Genomic DNA, 21447 nt, shown 5'->3' with positions numbered 1-21447 from the left:
TTCCAAGGAGCACAACAGAGGTCGCATTCTCTTTGAATTCTTACCATCTCGTTCCATTGTTTTTCCAGCCAGTAATGAAGGTTAGCATGCAGGCACTTGCGCACACGTGCACACATGCACATATGTACATATACACACACCAGGACATGAGGAGAAATAGACTCATTCCTCTGATACAGATATACACACACATGCGCACACACACACACACACACACATACAAATACACACACACCAGGACATGAGGAGAAATAGACTCATTCCCCTGTTACAGTGACGAGCTTTTTTTTCCTGCAGCTGCTAAATGCCTTTGGAGAAGTGAGGCTGAAATTTCAGCTTCAAAAATATCACAGTTGATGTTACTTAGAACAGCTGGTGGTTTCCACTGCTTGCTCCCTGGTGGCCACTGTTCCAATTTGTGGCTAGCCTTGTCTTCAGACATCTCGGGGCAACCAGAATACGACAGGATGACAGATCGTCCTCTCAATGGATACTGACAAACAAATTAGTGCAAAGATGCTTTTCGTAGCCGACCAGATGTGTTGAGTTCTATCATATGGAACAAGCAATGAGAAACTGTCCAGGCCCATCTGTGCCTTCTATTCTTTATTTATCTCCTCCCTCTCTCTCTTTCTCTCTTCTGTCTCCTGGTGCACTGTTTGGAGACACAAAGTGCTGAGTTTACGTGTGCACTGAATGGACAATTTGGGGAGCTGGCCTCACAGCTATGGCTGAAACTTTCCTAGGAGATGATCCAGGGAAATTAGGCCAACCAGTGATCAAGCTCTCCAGGGGCACATGAAAGTTATTTGTGACCTCCCCCCAATCCTGTCACCACCACGAGAATATGAAGTTTTATCACAAGTCCGTACACACCAGGAAGAGTCTGCAGAGTAAGCAATCTGCTCCGTGAGATTTGGAACCACGGCTTCAACATAGACCCACGTGGGATGCACAGCATGTATTCTTGTCCATGGACAGAGTGTCCACTAGACTAGTGGGTAGTTGGGCGATAACCCTGGACTCCACTTACTCCTAAGTCCCATGAAAACATTTTAATATTCTCCCACGCTTCTCAGTGACAAGTCAACAGTCTTTGAGGACCGACTGTGTATCTAGAACCCACTGGGTATGAAGAACTGTGTGAAAGAGGAATTGATGCCCCACCTCCAGAAAAGCTGAGCATCCCCTTGTGGATGGGGAACACTGTGAAAGCCCGGCTGGCACACAGCATCCTCTGATGAGGCTGGTGAGGCTTGAGATCACGAGTGTTTTAGGAGAGAGGAGGACAGGGAGGTTTCTAGGAGCTCATGCAGGTCCTAGAGAGGACTCAGGAATAGAAATCAGCCTTGAGGACTGAGTGGGACTCAGATGAATGGGGGAAAGTAAGCAGCAGCAAATTCAGGTGGGGAGGCAAAGAGCGGCGTGAGCAGTAGCCCGAGGCCGGGAGGCTCCCTGTGTCCCGGGGCCTCTTGCTTGGGGGAAGAGGCAGGGGTGTGGCTTGAGAGGCGAGCTGGAGCCAGGGTGGAGCCCTGCAGGGGGTGGAGGGTGGGGATGGGGGTCCAGGATGCTGGGCAGAGAAGGGGCTGGTCCAGGCACCATCACTGGCTGTGGAAGTTGGGCAGCCCATGCCCCGGGCTCTGCAGGACAAGCAGACAGCCTCATTCTACCCGTGGCTCCAGATGGGCAAGCTGTGGGGCTTGTCACCAACAGAGACCAGCAGGGTGGGTGTCGTTGTCCTGCTCCAAGGTGCCATGTGTCTTCACTCGTCACAGGACCCCTGCAGGGATGAGTGAGTTCACTGCTGCACCCCCAGGATGTAGAATCACGTCTGGCCTGAAGTTGTCAATGAATTTTTTTTTCAATACATGGATAAGATTCTGTAATCAAAGGACCCTTGTGAAGACTGTTCCAACCCCACATAACCCCTGAGGCCCCCAGACTCCCGCAGCTTTTAGAAGTAGCCAACTTTTACCCAGAAAAATCCATTGGCTTGCTTGACATCATTGGGTAACAACCCTGAAGTTAAAACTGGGGTCACTTGAGTGCCATTATTTTAGTTATGTTGAGCATAGCTGGAGTTCAGATCCCTAAGTCATAGCAGGCCCCCTGGCCTAGAAACCAGCACCCTGTGCAAATTCACACAGTAGGCAAGGACTGCAGAACCTGTGAGCATAGGCATGTGCTGTTCTTGACCGTGAGACTAGTTGGTCTGTTCAAGCTGCTATAATAAAGGACCCCAGCAGGAGTCCTTCCCCACAACTCTGGAGGCTGTGGGTCCAAGATCAAAGCACCACTGTGTCTGGTGAAGGCCCACTTCCTGGTTCACAGACTGCATCTTCTCGCTGGGTCCTCACATGCAGGAGGGGCAGGGGCTCTCGGGATCTCGTTACAAAGACACAGATCCCATCCTAGGGGTTCCACCCTCACGACCTCATCACCTCCCATGAGATGAGGCCCCCTCCTGACACCACCACACTGGGAGTCAGGTTTCCACGTATGAATTTAGAGGACTCAGATACTGTCTGCAGCAAAATCTCTGACTCCACCTGAGTGCAGAAGGTTCCTTTTGTCTGGATTAGATCAAGGCAGGTCCCAGGTGGTACCTGAACCCATTCTTTCTCCACCCTAGTGACCTGGCCACCATCATTGGCCTTGACTTTTTTTTTATTGAAGCATAGTTGATTTACAATGTTGCATTAGCTTCTGCTGGTCAACAAGTGGCTCAGTTACACATATGTGTAACCTTCTTCATAGTCTTCTCCATTGTGGTTCATCATAGGAGACTCGGTGTGGTTCCCTGCACGTAAGACCTTATAGTTTATATGTTCTAAATCTTATAATTTGCATCTGCTAATTCCAAACTCTCCATCCTTGCCTCCCTTCCCCAGTCCCCCTTGGGACTGCTGCTGCTGCTACTAAGTCACTTCAGTTGTGTCCAACTCTGCGCGACCCCATAGACGGCAGCCCACCAGGCTCCCCCACCCCTGGGGTTCTCCAGGCAAGAACACTGGAGTGGGTTGCCATTTCCTTCTCCAAAGCATGAAAGTGAAAAGTGAAAGTGAAATCGCTCAGTCGTGTCCGACTCATGGCGACCCCATGGACTGCAGCCATGGGATTTTCCAGGCAAGAGTGCTGGAGTGGAGTGCCATTGCCTTCTCCGCCCCCTTGGGACTGGGGAACCTCAAATCTGTTCTCTATGTCTGAGTCTGTTTCTATTTCATAAATATGTTCATGTCATATTTTAGATTCCACGTATAAGATATGTCATATGGTATTTCTGTTTGTCTGATTTACTTCACTCAGTATGACAATCTCTAGGTCCATCCACATTGCTCCAAGTGGCATTATTTCATTCTTTTTTACGGCTGAGCAATATTTCATTATATATATATATACACATACCACATCTTCTTTATCCATTTATCCATCTGTCAGTGTACATTTAGGCTGCTTCCATATCTTGGCTTTTGTAAACAGTGCTGCAGTGACCATAGGGGTGCCCATGCCTTATTGAATTAGAGTTTTCTCCAGATGTATGCCCAAGAAAGTTATTGTTGATACTAATTGTCATTTTAGTTTTCTGAGGAACTTCCATATACTTTTCCATAGCATCTGTACAAATTTACATTCCCACCAACAGTGTAGGAGGGCTGCCTTTTCCCCACACCTCTCCAGCATTTATTGTTGGTAGACTTGTTGATGAAGGCCATTCTGAGCAGTGTGAGGTGGGACCTCATTGTAGTTTTGACTTGCGTTTCTCTAATAGTGAGTGACACTGAACTTCTATCTGTGTGTTTGCTGTCGTTGGCCTTGACTCTTGCTAGCGCTTTGACTGGAGGTGGGAGGTGTGGGGCCTTGAGTGGTTCCCCTGCACAGAGGGAGGGGGACACAGAACACAGCAGAGCAGAGAGCAAGGACCCGGGGACTCAGATGCCAAGACTGCCCTCTCAGTCTCCTCTGCACTGACCCACTCAGGGTAGACGGGCAATGCAGGCTCCCGGGGAGGAAGGGAGGAAGCCTCAGCACCCATGCCTCGGGACCGTGTTCTGGTTTGTCCTGGGCGTGAGTCACAGTCCTGGATGTGGTCCTCCACCCTCTGCAGCCAGGGTCCCGAGTCCGAGGACACTGCACTCCCCTCTCGCTGCTCCGGGTCCTCTGCCTTTTCAGTTGATCCTCTTTCTGGATGATGAGGGCCTGCCATCAGCCATTGGGGGTTTTATTCTTCATCGTAAAAAGATGTAACCCAGAGGCCAGCTTCTGTTTTGTAGATAGAGTCGGGAGATCAGCCTGAACTCTAAATCATGTAAACCTCTTATGATGAAACCTCCTCGGATGTCAATGAGCAGTCTTGATAATTAGATAAATACGCCCGCACTGGTTACCAGCTAGTGACGGATCTAATTATGTTATTTCCCGTGACTGCACTGGTCTGACACCACCTCATCAAACATCTGCCTCTGCCACTTCTCGTCAGCCTTACACAGAGCTGTCGATGTAAAAGCACTTATAAAAGTAACTGATCAAACAGGAACATCTCCAGGCAGGACTCATGAAACAGAGAAATGGCACAAGTTGTGTGCACCAGGTTAGAGCTGCAGAAGGGGTTTCCTGCTGGCGAGCAGGGTGCACGGCTTTTAAATATTATTATTCACATTTCATCATATAGTGAATGTTCCTGCCTAATTGCTAAATGTTTTCTCTTGTGCTTAAATTCCATGCCACAGATTATTTAAAAATTGACTTTACAATATTTATTTTACTTATCTTCTCAAGCCAGACCAGGCTTAGCCCATAGATTTTGTGAATTATTAATTTTTAAAAGCGATTTGTGCTACATTTTACTCTGGGATAATGTCCAGAGAGACACTGATTTCTGGCCCACAACTTAGAGAACTGAATCACTTTGATGCATCTTTAATCTGAAGAGTCTTAAAGCGAGCACAGCAATGTTGTGCAAAAGCTAACGAGTGCGTACTCGACATGTAGATCCAGCGGTGAGAGAGGAGACTCCTGCTTCGGCAGGTCGTCCGAGCGGTAGCCTTGGACGTGGAACTCGACGGTTATCTGACGAAAACTGCTTGGAGGGGCTGTAATGGAAGTTAACAAAACCGTGGAGTGCACAGCACCATTGCACACCATGACCCAGCCTCCAGACTCCCTATTCCCTTCGAGGGGTGGCTCCTGGCTCCCCTAGAACCCAGCCCACTTTGGGAGCCCAGACAGACCTCCCACACTGTTTTTCTCTTCACTGCTTAAGTATATTATAGTGAGAGTCCATCTCCATTCACCAGATTCTATCGATGCATTTAAATCATATACAAAATCAAGCGTAGCTTCCCAGACACAGTAGCCAAATGTGTCGCTTTGCATTTTTGTGTGTGTATGCAACCCCCTGCTTCCTTCTTGTTTGTCTTGAAACCAGTGCTGTCCACATGCCCATCTCCTTAACCTTGTTATTTGCCCCAAATCCAGTGTTAAGGGAGAATCTGTTTCTTCCAGGGCTATGTCGTTACACTTACAAAAAGAGTATAAGACATACATCGACTCAATCAAGCAAATAACTTTTCCTCGTCTAGTTTTATCCTTTCCAGAAACTGAATCACTATTTTTAATTTTAATAAACAGCTAATCCACTCAATTGAAGCAGCTTATTTACACAAAACCAATTTGATGAAATGGTTAAGGAAAACCGAACCAAATGATCATTTTGTGACATCGCAGCCTCACGCACAGAAAGAGTGCTTTCATTCTCGGTTGGTGTCTCGATATTCCCAACTGTACTCTCCAGCTCTGATGAGGTGAAGTGTCTGCCCATCTCTCATCCCCATACTCTCCACGTATGGGCCCTTCCATCCATAATTCTGCCCACCTACCATCCACTCATCCTCCCATCCAGGCCCAGAGTCCTTGGCCCCAGGGCCCAGCCGCCCTCCTGTAGGCTCTGGTCCCCGCTGTCTGTGGGTGGGTCCCAAGTGGGGAGAACCGGGACAGGCGTGGGGGGGAAGGGACTATCAGTGTCCCCAAGAGGCCTGCACCTGGATGGGGTTGCCATGGTGATGCTCATGATAACTCGTGGGAAGCTGCTCCTTCTGTAGCAAGGGGAGAAAATGGGGGCACAGAGGGTGACCGGCTCGCAGGGGTTGAGGTGGGGCATGGCTCCACAGTGGGACCAAGAGCTACTCCCACATCTCCTGGGGACCAGTGGACCTGCCCAGAGCTGGAGCTGGGCACACCAACACTGCCCCACACCAGAGCCTCCAGACCCTTCCAGGATGCGTGCACAGGTCACTACCATCAGGTCTCCCCGCATTGACTCGGGTAGCAGGCCTTCTGCGGTCTTTGTGCATGGGCTCAGAAGAAGTACGTTCTGCTGTTCTGGATAGTTTTGAATTTATAGATATAATAGCTCTAAAGAGAAAAGAGCAATTTTGAAGCAGGAACAGAGTCCCAAACCCACAGAGCTAAACTCAAGTTGGCTTAGATTTGCACACAGATATTTTACATTCCTTTGTTCAGCAAACTCTCCTTCCAGCGAATGTTTCCCATCTCCCTTCTCAACACACTTGCGTGGTCCAGGCGGCAGCAGACAAGCCCAGCTCTTGAGGATGTTTTGCAACTTTGCTTGAAGACCCGAGGGCTGCCCTAGGCCTGACCCCCACGGAGGGCCGCCCCCCACCCCAGTATCCCAGCTCACGGGAAGTACTGGGCTCGCTGAGAGAAGGGCGCTCAACCAGGCATCTGCAACTCAATTGTTGCCTTCACCCCAAACATCTGCATGGAGTCCTTGACAATTTCTCAGAAACAAGAGCCCTCCTCAAAATTCCTGGTGACTCAATCAGGACAAAGTAGAAACAAAGGCGTCAGCCCTGCTGGAGTCTCTACTTCTGTCGTGTTTCCAAGTCAGTTCCAGGAAAAAGTTGTTCTAAACAGAAGTTTTAGAGAATTTACATAGAGAAATGGCACTAGCAGCAATGAAGCAACAGACTCTGCTCTTCTGCTTTTCTGAAGGCAAGTCCCAGGTGGTACTGAACCCATCTTTTCTCCACCCAGGGTCCACTCCGGTGACCTGGTCCCCATCATTGGCCATGACTTTTTTATTGACGCATAGTGGATTTACAATGTTGTGTTTCTGACAAAGCAGAAAAACAATAGCTGTTACTGCAGAATTGATTCTGTTGAGCATACAGGTGACACTTACTGTATGCAGGCACTTTCACAGCCCTGGGAACAGCCCTTGCATTTCCCCAGAACTCACAATTCGCAGGGTCTGTGGGCTGAGGGCTCTGCGGACATGGTTGCTCTGCAGAAGCCGTGAGTCAGAGCCTGAGTGTGAGCAAATCATGTAATCCTTCCATGCCTCGGTTTTCTTATTGATGAGAAGGAGGCAATACTAGCAACTAACAACTGCCCCGAGTGTTAGTTGAGGTGATACAGAAAATTGATGTTTAACTCTTTCTTCTTGAGACATAGTCGATACCAGTAACACCCAAATAAGCAGCATCAAGCCTGTTACAGGCCCTGGGCCGGGGAGGAGGTGGGGGGCTGTCCTCAATCAACTGGTGCTATACCCAGGATCTCTGAGGACCTGCCGGGAGCAGGTAGGAGGGCTCCCCGGGGACGGAGGAGGCAGGTCAGGGGCTCTGCAGCCCCACTCAGCTTTAATGCCAGGACTTGCATATAGGAAGCTTCCACCTGAGATTTAGCTTAATGTGGGCAAAAAGAGAGGTAGGGTTCAGCAAGTTACAAGTTTTTGAACAATTTTAATGAGAAGAACCAGTAGAAAGGATCTGCTCCAGGGCTTAACCTACTGCTTCCTTGGGGATGAAAGAGATAGTCCTAATATATTTCTTTCCAGCTCAGATTTGGGGATTTCAGACCCACTGTCCATCACTTAGTCTCTGGGGGTCTGGTCAGCATCCTTTAGGTCCCTGGATTTTCCTTAATCAGCCAATTCTGTCTCGGCAAGTGGGGCAGACTCCAGGTCCTGGGCAGCTCACAGCTCTCGATGCTGCCCCGAAGCCCACACTGAGGCAGCTAGAGAGCGGATCACTAAGTCATGAGATGACATGTTTTCACCAGGCGCACGGGTGACCAGAGTGGAGTCGTGCATCCCAGTGCCCTGGCCTGGCTCTGTCCTTGCCACTCTGATGCATGCCAGCAGTGTAGTGACAGCCCGCGGGGGCAGGGGGTGGCTCTGTCTTTGTGGCATTATTGGTCATCTCGAGACTCAAGGGTAGGCTGTCAGCTTGCTGCCTGGGGACCAGACACATAGCCCATCATCACTCCCGAGCCCATCGCAGAAGAAGGGCCCACACACTCAGAGACGTGTCCCCAGGAGCTGGCTGGCCCCGGGGAAGCTCCTTGGTCAGGCGCCTGGCACGCAAACTCTCAGATCCCAGACACGGTGACCATGAGCTACAGTGTCCACACAGCCATGATCCAGGGGTGTCCTTGAACTTGCTTGGTTCAAAGAAAGGGTTTGCCTCCTGTTCGTCCTCGTGTTGAAACAATACACTTACATTTTAATTAAATGCAATGTAGGAGCTCGTCATAAGGAAGGTACAGAGAAGCAGGAGCCGGTCAGCAGGAAGGCACCTCATCCGGGGTGCCCTCGGCCTCCGAGCTCCAGAAGGTGCATGGTGCCCAGTCCTCTCTGAGTCCCAAGGGCAACCAGACCCCAGGCACACAGGCAGCTGGGGCTGTGGCACTGCCCCTCGCTTGTCTCCAACCAGCACCGCTGGGAAGGGAGCTCCACAGGAGCCAAGGAGCCGAGAAGGAGGGTGCGGGCCTGAGGCCAGCGCTGCTGACACTCCACGGGTGACACTCAGAGCCCTGGGAGGGCCTTGGTCTCAGCTCAGAGTAACATGGACTCTCCTGCCAGCAGGAGCCACAAGAGGTGTTTGTCGGCAAGGTTAGTGCCTGATGAGGCAACCATGGAAACCCTCGATTCTGCAGTTCTTACAAGAGCCCCCAAAGAGAGAAGCTTCCTACTGAAAAAGCAGTGGTTCGAATCCACACCCCATCCCTGTGTTTGAGTGTCGCTCCAGCTCCCAACACCCCGCCCCAAACAGTTACTCTGTATCGTGGGGCTTGACTCCAAACACACAGAAACAGGTCCTCAGAAAAATTAAAAACATCCATTTGCCACATCTTATTACCAAACTGGGCTGAATGCAAAATAATAGCATTAAAAGGAGCCTCACAGGGATGGGGGACTTGCACTGTGTCCCGGTCTCCGGCCGTTGTAACACCAGGTGCGTCTCCCCAGACAGACGAGCACGCAGCCGCCAATAACTCAGGGTGTTTTATCACTGTGTGTCCGCAGGCCAGGCATCAGATGGGAAGACACTCTTGAAACAGAATTAAATAGTTTTAGATCTAATTTTACCAGCCTGAACCAGGTTGCAGATTGATTTTCATGGCATCTAATAGAGAACACACACGTGGCCCATCTTATAGAAAATCCATCTACCACACTGCTTTCCACCCAGTCTGCTGCTCACTAGAAGTAATAAGAAACTAATATTTCACAAGCAGTGTGTCGTTCTGTAAATGGCCTCATGCTCCAAAGGAGCCAGGAGCCGCCCATCAGGCAGCCCAGGCCCCCAGGCCTTGTCAGTGCCGGGGCCACCCCATCCAGACCCTGCCCGAGAGCGCCCAGAGGCATGTGCCCACAGCCCATCTGTCCCAACACTCGCCCCCTTTTCTGCTCGTGTCTCTTACTCCTGTGTTCAGGCCTGCCTCCAAACCTGGGCGGTGCTGGGCTGTGACACACAACAGACAGGGTAATCTCGCTGGACAACCTCTGCCTCCTCCATCACCAGAGTGGTGTCTACACCGGCCTGTGTGCCGATCACAACAGAGCATCAGGAGGAGAATGCAGACTCCACACAGGCCTGGGGGCGGTGCGAACACACACCTCAGATGCCACACAGGCCTGAGTGCAGTGTGAATACACACCTCAGACTCCACACAGGCCTGAGCGCAGTGTGAACACACACCTTAGATGCTGCACAGGCCTGATGGCGGTGTGAACACACATCTCAGACTCCGCACAGGCCTGAGCGCAGTGTGAACACCCACCTTAGACTCTGCACAGGCCTGAGGGCGGTGTGAACACACATCTCAGACTCCGCACAGGCCTGAGTGCAGTGTGAACACCCACCTTAGACTCTGCACAGGTCTGAGTACAGTGTGACCACACTCCTTTAGATGAGGATTTCTTTTTCTTATTTAGATGCACTTTCTTGCAAAGAGTCCCCGTCAGTCACATGTCAGTCCTTTGAACCCACTGTTTATGTGACGTGCAGAGCAATATCTGGGGGAAGCTGGTGTGGTTTCAGGCGCCCCTCCCCCAGTTCCCAAAATAATCCAGGTGTAGTTGGACCTGATGACATGTGGGGGGCAAGCGAGTGCGGGCACACTGGGACCTGTGTCCCGGCCTCAGAGTGTCTTGGATGAGCTCTTTCTCTCTTGCCCTCCTTCTCCCCCTACCCCTCTCCCCTTCCCCCTCTTTTCCTTCCCCCCACTCACCATCCAGAACGTTATGTTTGCTGCCCTCGGGCCCCCTGGGCCCCCAGTTCAGAACCAAGGCTCCAGGCCCACAGTGGGGGGGTCCACCCAACCTAGATGCCAAGTTCCAGAACTGCCCAGAGCCTCTGCACAGGGGCCCTCAGCCAGCCTGGCCCCCACCCCTCTGACCCAGCCCAGACTCACGTTTCAGCACAAGAACACGTGGCTCTGGGGCCGACCCTAAAGGGGTAGGGGTATAATTGAGTGGTCAGGCCACCTCCAGTGAGATGCGGTTCCCCCCACCTCTTTGGGCCCCCTGGACAGGACAGGCTCCTCACACTGTTCCTTCTTGGCATCAGTGTGTGAAAGTATTGATTCTGGGAGCAGCTAACTTGCATTTGATAAAGCTCTGCTGAGTGAATATAGTAGTGTGCCCCGGTGGCTGGAGGTCAGGTGTGGGCAGGCCCATCCTCCCGAGGCCTCTGCCCGGGGCACGTGGACACTGCCTTCTCCCTGTGTCCTCACGCAGTCGTTCCTCCATGAGCGTCTGTCCTCATCTCTTCGTCCCGGTCACAGGGGATCACAACCCACCCTCGCAGCCTCACTGTACCTTCATCACATCTTACAGGTCCATCTTCCAATGTGGTCACATTCTGAGTCCTGGAGGTCAGGACTTACATGAATTTGGGGAGGACACTGTTCAGCCGATACAGTGAATGAGGAACAGACAGGCTGGCTACAAGTTTCAAGACCAAACTCATGATCTTATCCCCTGGGCATTACCAGCTGAGCCCGGCTGGTGAGAAGCAGACCCTCTCGTGTCACAGGCCCAGAATCTTTCTCTGCCTGAACTCCCAGCTCAGAGATGGCAGCTTGAACACAGTCCCTTAAAATTCATGTTCCTGAAAATCAGCGAGAGAGCATCTTGCCTCCCCCCTACTGCCTGCACGGAGGTTAATTGTTCTCTGGCTTCCCGGGCAGCCCGCCTGCTCAGGCTGGTCCTCGTCTCTGTTTGGATAGAAGCATCAGTTCGCGACACACCTGTGCTGGGGGAGCAGCCACGGCAGGAATGAAAGTGGGTCAGGCCTGGGGGCCGTCTGTCAGAGCACGTCTGGGGAAGAGGAAACACAAGGAGGGAGCACCGAAAGAGCTGGGTTTGTAGCCCGAAGGTGCTGACCACGCTCTGACGCTTCCAGCTGTCACCGAGCTGTGCGGACGTGGCCGCGTGTGGCCCACAGACACCAAGGACAGAGCACAAAACCTCACTCCAAATGGCTGAAATAGGGCAGGACCAAGTGCTGAACTGATCTCATTTTTAAAAATAACCTGTGAACTATTTAGTGCTTCTCAGGAGGCAGAGGAAAAGATCAAATCTGCAGGCATTTTAGCAATTATGGTTTTTAGCAAAAACAAAAAGTAACATGTTTGTTCCAGCAAACATGTTATTTCACATGGGTAGATTTTCCAAGTAACTGACATGGACTCCTGCCCCAAAGGGTTTTTCCTAAATTTTCATCTTAATTGGTAAAAATTGTTTCATAAACTGTTGATAAACAAAACAGTCTGTGAAAGCAAACACGGAGTTCACAACAGCACGGTCCGAACCCTTGGACCTTTGCACGACTCCTCAGTCCTCATGGGTAAACTGAGGCTCCATGGCTGCAGGGCATTGACAGGGCCTGACGCTCCTAACCATCCACTCACACGGGCTCGTTCTGCCTCTGGGTTCATGTGTCCGAGGACAGCCCCAAAGGGCCTTGTCTTTGGCCTTGTCTTCTTAAAGCCCTTTAAATGAATTTGAGCTTCCAAATCTACAAAGTAAGCAAAAGAGAAAGCGAAAACCCCAGGCCCTGACTAGGAGGCCTGACTGCACATACAGTTCACTTTAATATCTGTCACCTCGGGTTTCTCCTTCCTAGAGTAAATTGTGCTCTGATGCTCACTTCTCGTCGTAGTAAATCGTGCTCTGATGCTCACTTCTTGTCGTTTAGTTTCTTGTCCAGTCACATTTTGTATCTTTTATTATTTTTAAATAATTGAGATATAATTTGCACACAGAGAAATGCAACAAAGTGTGTGTGTCACAGTCCAGGGGCAAATGCACACCCGTGTAACACATGTCTCTGACTACACGTGGGAGGTTTCATCCTCCCGGAAAGACCCCACCCTCCCAGCCAGCCTCCCTGGCCCTAGTGTGACCAGTGTGTGACCTCTGCATGACCCGTTGCCAAGGGGGGCTGTGCCTTTTCTGGGATCGCAAGGAACCTTGTCTTTTACACCTGGATTTTTGCACAACATGATGTTCTAGAGATTCATCTGTGTCATAATGTATCTTAATCCTCAATCCTTGTTATTGTTGATCACAGCCACAATATGAATTTAAAACAGTCCATGTTCACATCCTTATGTTACCAGGCCCTTGGGATGCTTCCCAATGAGAGCTGACTCAAATAACATTTCTGCAAATGCTCTGGCTCAGGTTTCATCTTGAACGAATATATATGAATGAACGAATGCATTCTTGAAGGAATATATATTTCATTGATCTTGTGACCATTTTCATTATGATACAAGATAGAGCTCAGAATTCACTTTTTTCCAAGATGATGTAGTTTTTCAGCACATCTTGTTAAAAAGACTTTCTTTCACCCCAGCGTGAGACTCTGAGACCTTTGTTGAAGGTCGGTTGATCACACAAGTATGATTCCATTTCTTGAACCATCCACTTTGTTCCATTTTTCTATCTTTATGTCATCACCAAATTGTATTTCTTCTTCATTATCAATATTCTCAATGTGATCTCGAGCATTTCCAGGAAGTGGCTTCTGCCCCACACGTGCTCCAAAAACACACGAAATCACTTTAACGTGGGCCAAAGCCATTTATTTTGCAGTTGTTTGCACTGAGTAATAAGGTTTATAATACAAATGTCCTGGATCATTCATTCCAAGTAGCTCATTGAAAATGCCATTATACTAATGACCTGAACATCCTCCCAAATCACTCATGACTGGAGGCTGGCCTGCATGCTGTCCTCACAGGAGCCTCTCACACAGAACAATGTCCGGCTGGTTCACAGGGACGCCAGGCCTGAGCTGAGAGCCACAGACCCGTCCTCAGGCAGAGAGGCCCAGCCCGTTCGGCTGCTTTCCCAGGAGAAAGACCCCCTCCTTCCTCTGACTCTCCAGAGAGAGGCCTGTTAACCAGCTGCTCTCAGCAGACCCAAACCATCCAGAACTGAGAATAACAAAAGCAGGGCCTCTATTTTCCATCAGTCTGTGACCTGCATGAAGCCAGATTTTCAAACGACTGTGAGAAACACAGAGACAGAAGCAGCTGGGCACTGGGGCTCTGCTCACCTGGAACCTGCAAAAGTAGATGCCTTGACAGGCCTGTGTCCAGGAAACAACCACGAAGAAGGCACCAACAGCAAATAATTTGTCTTGGAATTTTTCTAAATAGAAAATGCAGTTCCTCACCCTTTTCCCTAATGACCTTCTAAAGATTCGGTCTGAGGGAATTCCCTAGCACCCAGTGGTTAGGGCTCTGTGCTTTCACAGCACTTTGATCATTTATTTATTTTAATTTGGCTGCACTGGGTCTTAGTTGCTGCATGTGGGATCTAGCTCCTTGTCCAGGGATCGAACCCAGGCCCCCTGCATTGGGAGCGCAGAGTCTCAGCCACTGGACCACCAGGGAAGTCCCTGTCACAGCACTTTGATCCCTGGTTGGGGAGCTAAGATCCCACAAGCTGTGCACTGTGATAAAAAGAGAAGACCCTGTGTGTCCTTCCTAGGAGTCGCTGTTTCCCACCGAGAGTACACATGCTGTCAGGGTAACTACTTCTCCCTCCTGAAGCATCCCAGCAGGTGGCGGTACCCAGAGTCTGGTGAGCTGACTCAGCATCTCTGAGGCTTTCTGCCTGGCTTGTCTGAGTGGTTTCAGCCGACCTGAAATCCAAACCCACCACACCAGAGAAGTGAATCAACCAGTGAAGGGCTAGGGTTACCAAAAAATCCACAGCATGTGCAGTTAAACCTGAATTGCTTTTTATTTTTTAAATTGTAGTAAAACATACAAAATATAAAAGGTGCAGTATTACCCGTGCTCCAGCATGTAGCTCAGTGATGTTAAGTATGTCTCTATGTTATACAGCCACCACCACCTCCACATCCAGCTTCCTCATTTCCTCAGGCTGGGCTCTGTCTTCACTCACTGACCAGCCCCGTTTCCCTCCTCCAGCCCCTGGGGGCCATCCTCCCGCCTGTCTCGGTGATTTATACGTCTCTACTGAAGTGACTTAGCAGCAGCAGCAGGGGCCTCACAGGAGAAGGCAATGGCACCCCACTCCAGTACTCTTGCCTGGAAAATCCCATGGACGGAGGAGCCTGGTAAGCTGCAGTCCGTGGGGTCGCTATGAGTCGGACACGACTGAGCGACTTCACTTTCACTTTTCACTTTCATGCATTGGAGAAGGAAATGGCAACCCACTCCAGTGTTCTTGCCTGGAGAATCCCAGGGACGGGGGAGCCTGGTGGGCTGCCGTCTATGGTGTCGCACAGAGTCGGACACGACTGAAGCGACTTAGCAGCAGCAGGGGCCTCACAGACATGGTCACACTGCATTTGTCCTTTTGTGGCTGGCTTCCTTGGTTAGCACCATGTCCCCAAGGTTCAGCGTGCTGTAGCCTGCGTCAGAATCCTCTTCCATTTCAAGGATGAATAATGTTCCCTTGTGTGTACAGACCACATCCGTCCGTCTACCTGTGGACACCTGGGTTGCCTCCCCATTTGGCTGTTGTGCGTCACACTGCTTTGAACATGGGCGTGCTGTAACTCTTTGAGTCCCCCTGTTGGTTCTTCTGGATTGACACCTGAGTGGAAATATGCGCTTCCCAGTGGCTGCACTGTTTTACACTCCCACCAGCCGTGCACTGCGTTCTGATTTCTACACATCCTCACCCACATGTATTATTTTCTTGTTTTTTTTAATAGCAGCCAGACTAACATGTGTGAGAGGCTGTCTCACCCTAGTTCTGATTTCCGTTTCCCTGATGATGTTGAATATCTGTTCATGTGCTTATTGGCCATTTGTGCATTTTTCTTGTAGAAATGTTTATTCAAGTCTTTTGCCTTAAATTTGCATTTCAGATAAGTAATAATTTTTGTAGTGTGTGTATGCCCCACACAATATTATAGAGATGTACACAGAAAAATATCTTCCATGTATCCAAAACTCAGTCTTCACTAGATGTCTTGAATTTTTATTTGACAACTCTGGCCACCCTAGAAATGGAGGACACTGATGGATGGAAAACCATCTCTAAGTATTTCACAGTTTGTCTAAGGTGAGCTCTGAAACGGCTTGGTGTGTTTTGTGGGTGTCTGGCTGGGAGCCCTGTTTATTAGAAAATTTTAATTTCATTTCAAAATGCTCCAGACTAAATCATTTGAGCTTCACACTCGCTCTGGAATATTACTGGGCTCCTTTAATGAAATTATAACTCAAGAAGAGATTTCATTCCCACACAATAAATTGGCACAGCCGCAAGGGTAGGAGTGGGGCCTTCCCTGGCTGATTCCTCTTGTTCGGCTGAATGAAGAGGGAGCAACCTCCCGTATTTGAGTTATTTATTGTTCTCTGAGTGAGCATTATATTGTTGCCTGTCCCTGCTGGAAACAACAGCTGTTAACAGGCTCCTGAATGAATTTCAGCATGAACTCCCCTGGCCTCTGGAAAGCCCGGCTAAAGAGAAAGCAGGCTCAGAACAGAAAGAGAAAGAGCACGTTCCAGGCCTGGGTCTGGAGTCGGCGGCACAGCTGAGGTTTCCGCAGAAGATCGCAGAGCTGTGCCCGGAGCAGGGCTCTTGTCTGAGCACAGAGCAGACACAGGCAGCACCAGGCATGGAGGATGCAGAAAGTGTCCCTGGCGGGGGCCCTGGACACCCCAGCCAGCGGGAAGGGCAGGGGTGACCTTGTGGTGACCTCTGACACATGGGATGAGCAGCGGCATGCTTCCATCCGTGGTTTCCTAAGAACACGTGGTTTCCTAAGGTCACGTGGAAAGTCAGGGATGCTGCAGCCCTGAAGGTCTTAGCAGAGGAGCTCCGGGGGCATCAGGGCTGAGTTCTCCTATGGACTCACTTGGGGGTCGGGGCCAGGGTTCTGAAATAGGGAGTCTTCCTTTTGGTCCCTTCCTCGGTTATTCTCTTATTTCAGCCCTTGGTCTCTGTTTAGAGGGAATAGCTGAGCCTGTTGGTCCCAAGCACCACCTCGTCCTGGGTTCGAGTTGCCCTCTGTGCTGCCCCCAGGGGAGTCTGCAGCCAGGACCACCCCTAGGGTTGCAGGCGGGGGCTCCCGGGCTCCTCTTGCCACTCAATGACCACTCCCATTTCAAGGGACCCTCCACGCCCTCAACCCTGCTCCCTCCTCCTGTCCTGTCATCTTCTGCTCAAACACACATCAAGTATTTGTTACAGTTTTGAGAAGTCCTTTTTTTTCAGGCGCTTTCAGTCCACAGAGCGAGGTCTCCACCTCTGGGGAGGAGGGTCATGGCTCTGTTTGCAGAAAGCTCATTTATCTGAGACAGGTCTCAGTTTGCCTCGCTCCTCTCTGTGGGGACATGGAGACACCAAAAATAAGAAAATAAGAAAGATGGAGATCATAAAGTTTAATATTGAATGGAGAGGGGAATTTGATAAAATGCTGTCAGAAATTCAATAAAAAACTAAACCAAAAGGGAGAGGCTAAAACCAAAATGAACTTTCAACTTCCCATGTCCAAATCCCCAGTAATGAGAACATGTGAAAGCACTGAGTTTTTCTGAAACTTGGTGTCAAAAGTGCATTTCCTGTTCTTTTCTTTCCAGACAAAGTGAGCATGTTGTCAGCCTTCATCGCTCCCTTCAAACGCCTGAACCCTGGGGCCATGCACGCAGAGGATGAGGACAACCTCAGTAAGCAGCTCCTTCCCCAGAGCCGGGGTCCCAGCCCCCCAATTGGGATCCCATCCCCACACAGTGGTAGGAAATCCAGGCAGTGACCATGTGACTGAGAACTCCAGGCATTGCAAGAAAAGATACTAGTTCTCCTGACCACCTCTCCTCTCTTTTCTTTGCTTTTCCCTCCAAACCAAAAAGAGAAAGGAAAGTGAACACAGCCTCTTTGAACAGTATGTCCAGTTATTTAACAAGGAAAAAGTTGGACGGGTGCCTACTGTTGAAACTGCATTTGGCTTGTGAAACTGGAGAGACACCCAGAGGGAGGGGGGCAGGGGAGTTGCAGATCTGGACAGCACACACGCCAAGGAGACCAGAGCGGATGGCTGTGAGGAGAGGGAGAGTTGAGTGCGTGTGTTGGGCAGGGCACCCCTCTTGCTTGAGGCAGGAAAGCATGGAGGGTGAGATGGTCCACACAATCAGAACACGTCTTGCATTTCAGTGTTATCTGACAGGGGATAACTGACTACCTTTTCAGCCAGAGTCAGGCATGTGCTTGTAGGAGCAGGCAGCCCGCTGATGGTCACTGAGGCTCTTGGGTGGGTGACCAAGGAGTAACGGGTGTGTCTAGGGGTTCATCATGGGGGTCCCCAGGCCTGGTCTCAGAATTGGCACAGGGCCAGGCTCTTTGGGGGCAGGAGCACTCCAGCCCTCTTTTCTGGGGGTCCTGGAATTTCCAGGAAATTCATTGGGAACCCCAGCTCCTGAAATAAGCAGGGGAGTTGGCCTGGACAGGCCTACAAGTGTCTGCCTCCCCTTGCCTGCTGTTTTCAGAACTGCATCTGATTCTGCTCTGTGTCAGGGGTCTTGTCCTTTACACATGTTCCCCAGCTCAACCTAACAGTAACCCCTGAGGCAAGAGCTGCCAAACCCAGTTTCCATCTTAAGAAAATGGAGTTGAGGCAGGTGGAGGGGCTGCCCAAGGTCACACACATTCACTATGGTCGTGGGGGACTTTGACCTCTCACCTTTTTGACCCAGAGCCACAGAATGACCACTGCCCTGCCCTGCAGCTTCCCTGACTTCATGCAGACTACTTGGGAGGCTGTGTTGGGAGGAGGTAATCTGCCTGTCTGCAGAAACCATGAGTGGCATCACCCCCAGAGCATGTATCAAGATAGCCTGGGAGACTGCACTTCTACCAGCTTTTATTAATTACCGATCAACATGGGTGGGGTCTTCCTCCATGCTTGGATCTGCCCGACTCACTTTAAACTTTGAGGCTGACAGATCTGGGATGATGACCAGAGGGTGTGGACGCAATCTCAGGCCAGGAGGAGGACAGGCTGGGCCTGCCAGGTGGTTCCTCCAAGATAAACCTTCTCCTGAGAGACTCAGGAGGCGGCCGCCACACCAGCCACTTTGATCACACACACTGCCTCCCCCATCCCACATCTGGGAGATCAGTAAGAACATGGAGAGCTCCCAGAGAGTTTCTGGGCACTCTGCTGTGGGTTCCAGGGGTTGAGCTGTTACTCTCTCCATCTTTACCTCCAGTTTGGGAAACTGCGGGTTATTCCCGCCTCTTGGCCCAGGTGCTGAGAGGGGTCATCAGCAGCAGGGCCCGCTGTCCCCACAGCCCTGGGTCACACGGTCTGTCTCCCCTCCAGGTACCAGCAGTGCCGACGTCAAGGAGAACCGCAATGTGAGCAACCTGGAGGCCAGGCCACCGCCAGCCGGGGACAGGGCCCGAGGGGGCGTGCCCGGCCTGAAGAGGAAGCGGCCGCTGGAGGAGGGCAATGGTGGGCACCTGTGTCCCCTGAGGCTGCTGTGGAGGCGGCTTTCATGGTCTGTAGCACCCAAGAATGCACTGGTGCAGCTGCACGAGCTGCGGCCAGGCCTGCAGTTCCGCATGGTGTCACAGACCGGCCCGGTGCACGCACCCATCTTCGCCGTGGCCGTGGACGTCAACGGACTCACCTTCGAGGGCACCGGGCCCACCAAGAAGAAAGCCAAGATGCGGGCAGCAGAGCTGGCCCTCCGCTCCTTCGTGCAGCTCCCCAACGCTGGCCAGGCACCCCCAGCCCCCGGCGGCATGGCCCCTGACTTCACCTCCGACCAGGCTGACTTCCCCGACGCCCTGTTCCAGCGGTTCGAGCCTGCAGCTCCCAGCGAGGGCTTCCCAGGGGGCCGCCGCCCCCCTGCCCCCGAGTGCCTGTCCACGGCCTGCCAGCGGGGCCGGCTCCTGGGCCACTCACTGGACCTGGGCCTGGGGGGGCCCACGGCCCCGGGCACCGGGAACCCTGTGGTGCTGTTGAACGAGCTGCGCTCCGGCCTGCGCTATGTATGCCTCTCGGAGCCTGAGAAGCGGCGCGCCCAGAGCTTCGTCATGGCAGTCAGCGTGGACGGGAGGACGTTCGAGGGCTCGGGACGCAGCAAGAAGCTGGCCAAGGGCCAGGCTGCCCAGGCTGCCCTGCAGGCCCTCTTCGACATTCGGCTGCCCGGCCACGTCCCCAGCAGGAGTAGAAGTCACCTCCTGCCCCAGGTGAGAGCCCTCGGGTGGCTGCCAGGGGGCGGAGTGGGGTGGGGGCAGCAGGCAGTCCCCCTGCTCCATCCCCCTGTGTGGGGGGCTCCTATGCCTCCCAAACAAGCAGGTGCTGCCCCTCCTGCCTTGGTGCAGAAGCTGAGCTCGGATTTGGGGACAGAGAGCCTGAAAGCAAATGTGGGAAGGGAAGGAATGCCGGGGGACTGGGCAAAGGTGATGGAGAGCTGGGCAGCCAGCTGTTTTGGCAATAGTGATGCTGGCCACAAGGGACAGGGCAGTGGGGGGAGGGCTCCCTGCCCCCGAGAGGGCAGCACAGCAGGACGGCCCCTCGGTGCCCGTCATTGGTATGTTCGGTGCCCATTGGCGTGTTCAGGGCCCGTTGGGTGTTCAGTGCCTGTCGGCGTGTTCAGTGTCCATTGGTGTGTTCAGTGTAGGTCAGCGTGTTCAGTGCCCACTGGTTTGTTTGGTGCCCATTGGCATGTTCTGTGCAGTTGGCGTGTTTGGCGCAGGTCTGGGCTGCGTCTCTGACTCTGGGGCTGGAGTTCTGCCGGAACAGAGGGCTGGGTGGGCGAGGAGCTCAAAGGGGACCCGCCCCTCCCTGCCTCAGGGGCTTGTCACCCACAACACGCGAGCACCTCATGGAGCTCAGCCCCGCACAGGGGAGGCGTCCTGCGCACCGTCCTGGTGTTGGGACCTATTCACCTGCCTCCTCCTCCTTCTGCTCATCTATGAGCATTGTCCCCTCTGAGCTGACACAAGAAGTCCCCCTCATCCACTTCCTCATCAGTGGGGGAGAGGTTTTTCAGTTAAAAGCCCTCAGTCTGCACAGGGTCCCTAGTCAGAGCTCGGCACTTGTAAATCTCTGCTCAGACCAGGGCATCCTCATGTCACAGCACCTCACATAGAATCCACTGTTTGCCTGAGGAGGTCATGTGTCTACTGGGGGTGGACTCGGGGTGCTGGAGGGGTGCTGGACAGAGCCCTCATGTCAGATCACAGCCAGGAGCCAGCGTCCGACCGTCCGTCCATCCCTCTACCCATTTGTCCATCTGTCCATCCTCTCATCCGTCCAGTGAGCAGTTCTCTGACTCTGGCAAGCATAGAGCATGGACGGGCCCAGCAGGTACCAGTCTGGTCCCCACAATTCAGCCACATGACGGACAGAAACTGCTGAATGGGGAACCCCGGGGGCAGCTGTTTCTCCTGCTACCTCTGCCCCCAATTCCTTCATTAATTTTCAAATGTTTACTGCACATTCTAGGAGCAAATTGGAGGGGTTGGCCCGTTATCTCCCCGTGTCTCGGCTCCCACACAGCCTCAGATGATACACAGTGTGGACAGAGGCGAGTGTTTGGTGTTGACATGAGTCCTGGCCTGGAGCGTGGTGGCCCTGCTGTCCCTTCCTGACGCCCCCACCTGTCTCTCCCCCTCTCCTCAGCCCGGTGTCTCCA

General features: G+C 51.9%; 1 protein-coding gene across 2 annotated transcripts in view; it reads left to right on the top strand.

The window, feature by feature from the left end:
- The window catches only part of ADARB2 (adenosine deaminase RNA specific B2 (inactive)), a 235560-nt gene that overhangs the window by 153867 nt on the left and 60246 nt on the right, over positions 1-21447 (top strand). For both annotated transcript variants that reach the window (XM_086333575.1, XM_086333576.1), the window contains exons 2-3: positions 17383-17469; positions 19122-19996. In XM_086333575.1, coding sequence (XP_086189701.1) covers positions 17383-17469; positions 19122-19996 — 962 coding nt within the window. The remainder of the gene's footprint in view (positions 1-17382; positions 17470-19121; positions 19997-21447) is intronic.

The sequence above is a fragment of the Bos grunniens genome, chromosome 13, assembly GCF_055505025.1.
Source record: "Bos grunniens cultivar Pamir isolate PY7600 chromosome 13, Bosgru_T2T1.0, whole genome shotgun sequence".
Taxonomy (NCBI): Eukaryota; Metazoa; Chordata; class Mammalia; order Artiodactyla; family Bovidae; genus Bos; species Bos grunniens.
This window is presented reverse-complemented; position numbering and strand designations above follow the sequence as displayed.